General features: G+C 48.3%; 1 protein-coding gene across 1 annotated transcript in view; it reads right to left on the reverse strand.

The window, feature by feature from the left end:
* The window catches only part of ITPA (inosine triphosphatase), a 12056-nt gene that overhangs the window by 4020 nt on the left and 4041 nt on the right, over positions 1-3995 (reverse strand). Inside the window, exons 4-5 of the mRNA XM_003788218.3 lie at positions 1931-2007; positions 974-1089 (exon numbers count right to left, since the gene is read on the reverse strand). Of these exons, the coding sequence (XP_003788266.1) occupies positions 974-1089; positions 1931-2007 (193 nt within the window). The remainder of the gene's footprint in view (positions 1-973; positions 1090-1930; positions 2008-3995) is intronic.

Here is a 3995-nt window from a genome sequence, read left to right on the forward strand (position 1 = left end):
AGGCGCCGAGCCAGCAGTCAAATTCTTAAAAAGTTTAGTAGAATGGTGGTTGCCAGGGGAAAAGGGAGTTTTTCAAAGGGTATAGTTAATTTTCCAAAATGAAAAAGTTCTAGAGATCTGTTGTACAACAATGAGCATATAATTAACACTACTATAGTATACTTAAAAAAAATGTTAAGATGGTTAAAAAGGAATTTGAGGAGATGTGGGATGGGGGAAGTTAAGATGGTGAATGTTATGTTTTTTACCACCACTATCTTCATCACCAAAAAAAGGGTTAGATAAAACAACTATGGACAGACTCCTAGTGGCATCTCTGGATTATACCCTGAGCAGGAGCAATGTACCACAAGGCACAATCTTGCCACAGGGGGAGCAGGCCAGCTGGGAGGGTGGTCTGGACTCTGGGAGAGGCAGCTGGACCTGAGGATCTGAGAGGCAGTGTTAGGTGTTGAATGGCAGCTGGAGAAGGAATGCCGCCGGGCAAAGGATTAAGACTCTATATGAACACGACAAGCTGGAAAGGCTGTGAGACACTCAAGCACCTTGGCAGTGGATAAGGAGAGTGGAGCTTGGAGAAGTCTGGGCTACAGAGTAGCTCTGGGAGTTATCACCTTCAGTTTGTAGTCTGGGTCCATCAGGCCACACTAGCTGTTAGCCAAGTATTTCCCTGAAACACCAGCCCCAGGGTCAAACAGGCTTGGGGATTGACAGTACTTCTAATTGCGTTGTCCAGGGGCGCCTCTCAAGAGTTTAGATAACTAACTGTCCCGGGGAGCCATTCCTGCCACTGTCCTGAGATTGACAGCATTTCTAATTGCTCTGCCCTGGGGTGCCTCTCAGCCAGGCCTTCAGTAACTAACTCTGGCCCCAGGATGACCTTCCCACCACTACCATGCAGAGGACCCCAGGCATAGCTGTCAGCAGAGCCCCAGGCATCACATTGGGGATTGGAGGTTGGGTGGGTACACACCAAGGTCCGGCCCCTAAATAGGCGCACAGGTTCACTCGGGTCCCCAGTGCTGAGTGCAAATGTGCAAAGTGCGTAGGCTGACTTGTCCTGGAAGCCGGCAAGGAGCTGGTAGAGACCTGCAGGTGGGAAAGGGCTCAGTGCGTCTGTGCTGCCCTGTACCCCCACCCCCAGAAGCTCACCAAGGGTAGGGACAGGGAAAATTAGGCTCCAACTGGGGGTGGAGAAGGCAGCTATAGCTTCCCTCTAACTCCTGAAAGGGAGCCAAGCCCAAGGCAGGGGTAGGTTCAAAACTGAAGGTGGTCTGGACATCTATACCTCCCTCTGACACGAACTGACACATGGCTTTGGTATGTCAGAAAATCAGCCAATGGGGTGTGGTCCTGTTCAAAACTAACCAACTGTAAAAGGCTTTTTTTTTTTTTTTTTGAGACACAGTCTCACTTTCTTGCCCCCAGTAGAGTACCGTGGCGTCATAGTTCACAGCAACCTCAAACTCTTGGGCTCAAGTGATCCTCTTGCCTCAGCCTCCCAAGTAACTGGGACTACAGGCACCCACCACAATGCCCAGCTATTTTTAGAGACGGGGTCTCACACTTGCTCAGGCTGGTCTTAAACTCCTGAAGTCAAGTAATCCACCTGCCTCAGCCTCCCAGAGCGCTGAGACTATGGGCAAGAGCCACTGTGCCCAGCCTATAAACTAACCAACTTTAAAAGCATTTATAGGGTGGTGCCTGCGGCTCAGTGAGTAGGGCACCAGCCCCATATGCCAGAGGTGATGGGTTCAAACCCAGCCCCGGGAAAAACTGCAAAAAAAAAAAAAGCATTTATAGATGGGGAAACTGAGGTTCCATGGTGGAGTAGCGGCTGGAACTCAATTACTTATTGGGGTCCTTTTCCTAGATCACCCCCAGATTCTATTTTCAACACATCCAAGAAAAGAAACAAAAAGGATGATACCTTCAGGCTTTAACTTCTCAAGAAACCACTTTCTGCAAGAGAAATACAAGGAAGTCAGACACTGGGAGCAGACAGATCTTCTTACACCTCCTTACCTGGGATGTGCCCCAAAGGCACAAAGGAGAAATGAAAAGGAATGTCTCAAATCAAAACAAAGAGAAGTAATCCAACAGGAAAAAGGAAATAGACACAAACATGCAAGGCACCAAAGAATCTGTAATAAACAAATGAAAGATTCAACCTCATTGGCACATAGGAAAATGCAAATTAAAACTGCACCTGGGCTCGGTGTCTATAGCTAAGAATGCTGCCCACAGGCACTGGTGGGTTTGAACCTGGCCAGGGCCTGCTAAAACAAAAAAACTAGCTGGGCGTTGTGGCAGGCACTTATAGTTCTAGCTACCATAGGTGAGGCAAGAGAATCACTTGAGGTTCCACGCCTGTGGCTCAAATGGCTAAGGTGCCAGCCATATACACCCAAGGTGCAGGGTTCGAATCCAGCTGGGGCCCGCCAAACAACGACAGCTGCAACCAAAAAATAGCTGGGCACTGTGGCAGGCGCCTGTGGTCCTAGCTACTCCAGAGGCTGAGGCAGGAGACTAGCATGAGCCCAGGAGTTGGAGGTTGCTGTGAGCTGTGATGCCACAGCACTCTACCCAGGCAGGCAGTTGGAGGCTCCTGTCTCAAAAAAAAAAAAAAAAAAAATCACTTGGGCTCAAGAGTTTGAGGTTGCTGTGAGCTGTGATGCCAGAGCACTCTACCAAAGGCAACAAAGTAAGACTCTGGGAAAGCACCAATAGCTCAGCGGGTAGGGCGCTGGCCACATACACTGAGGCTGGCGGGTTCTAAACTGGCCCAGGCCCGCTAAAATGACTACTGCAACAGAAAAAAAAATAACCAGGTGTTGTGGGGGTGCCCATAAGACCTAGCTACTTGGGAGGCTGAGGCAAGAGAATTGCTTAAGCCCAAGAGTTTGAGGTTGCTGTGAGCTGTGACAACACAGCACTCTACCCAGGGCAACAGCTTGAGACTGTCTCAAAAAAAAAAAAAACAAAACACAAATAGCTGTGCGCCCTTAGCACAGTGGTTATGGTCCCAGCTACATCCATGGAAGTTAGCGGGTCTGAACCCAGCCTGGGCCAGCTAACCAACAGTGACCATTGCAACAAGAAATGGCCGGCGTTGCGGTGGGTGCCTGTGGTCCCAGCTGCTTGGGAGGCTGAGGTAAGAGAATTGCTTGAGCCCAGGAGTTTGAGGTTGCTGTGGGCTGTGATGCCACAGCGCTCTACCAAGGGCAACATCATGGGACTCTGTCTCAAAAAAAACACAAAGTGAAACTCTGTCTCAATAAAAAAATATAAAACCCCAATGTGGTAGCATTTCACATTCCTCAATTTGCAAAATAGTAAAGTCATAATACTCAATGCTGGTGAGAATGTGGAACAACATGAACTGTGAGCATAAGCTTATATGGTGGCTATATATGGAAACAGATTTGTCACCCAAGAGTTAAAGATATACCACAAACCCAGCAACAGCAGTTATGCCCCATGCAGGAGTCTTCAAACTGATGTTTCAATGCCCTAGAAATACACAATTTTCTAAGGGGGTCTAGGGCACTGAATAGTTTAATTTTTTTTTTTTGAGACACAGCCTCAAGCCATTGCCCTAGATAAGAGTGCTGCAGTGTCATAGCTCACAGCAACCTCCAACTTGGGCTCAAGTGATCCTCTTGCCTGTTTTTCTACTTTTAGCAGAGACAGGGTCTTACTTTTGCTGAGGCTGGTCTCGAATTCATGAGCTCAAGCAATCTACCTGCCTCAGCCTCCCAGTGTGCTAGGATTATAGGAGTGAGCCACCTCCATGCCTCACCTGGGCATTGAATAGTTTTGAGGAAATCAATTTTCAGATCTCAACTTGCTTATTTTCTCTCTCTATTTTTTAGAGACAGAGTCTTACTTTGTTGCCCTTGGTAGGGTGCCGTGCAGTCACAGCTCACAGCAACCTCTTGGGCTTAGGCAATTCTCTTGCCTCAGCCTCCCGAGTAGCTGGGACTACAGGCACC

Source organism: Otolemur garnettii, unplaced genomic scaffold (genome assembly GCF_000181295.1).
Source record: "Otolemur garnettii isolate 467f Iridium unplaced genomic scaffold, OtoGar3 scaffold00025, whole genome shotgun sequence".
NCBI classification, from domain to species: Eukaryota; Metazoa; Chordata; class Mammalia; order Primates; family Galagidae; genus Otolemur; species Otolemur garnettii.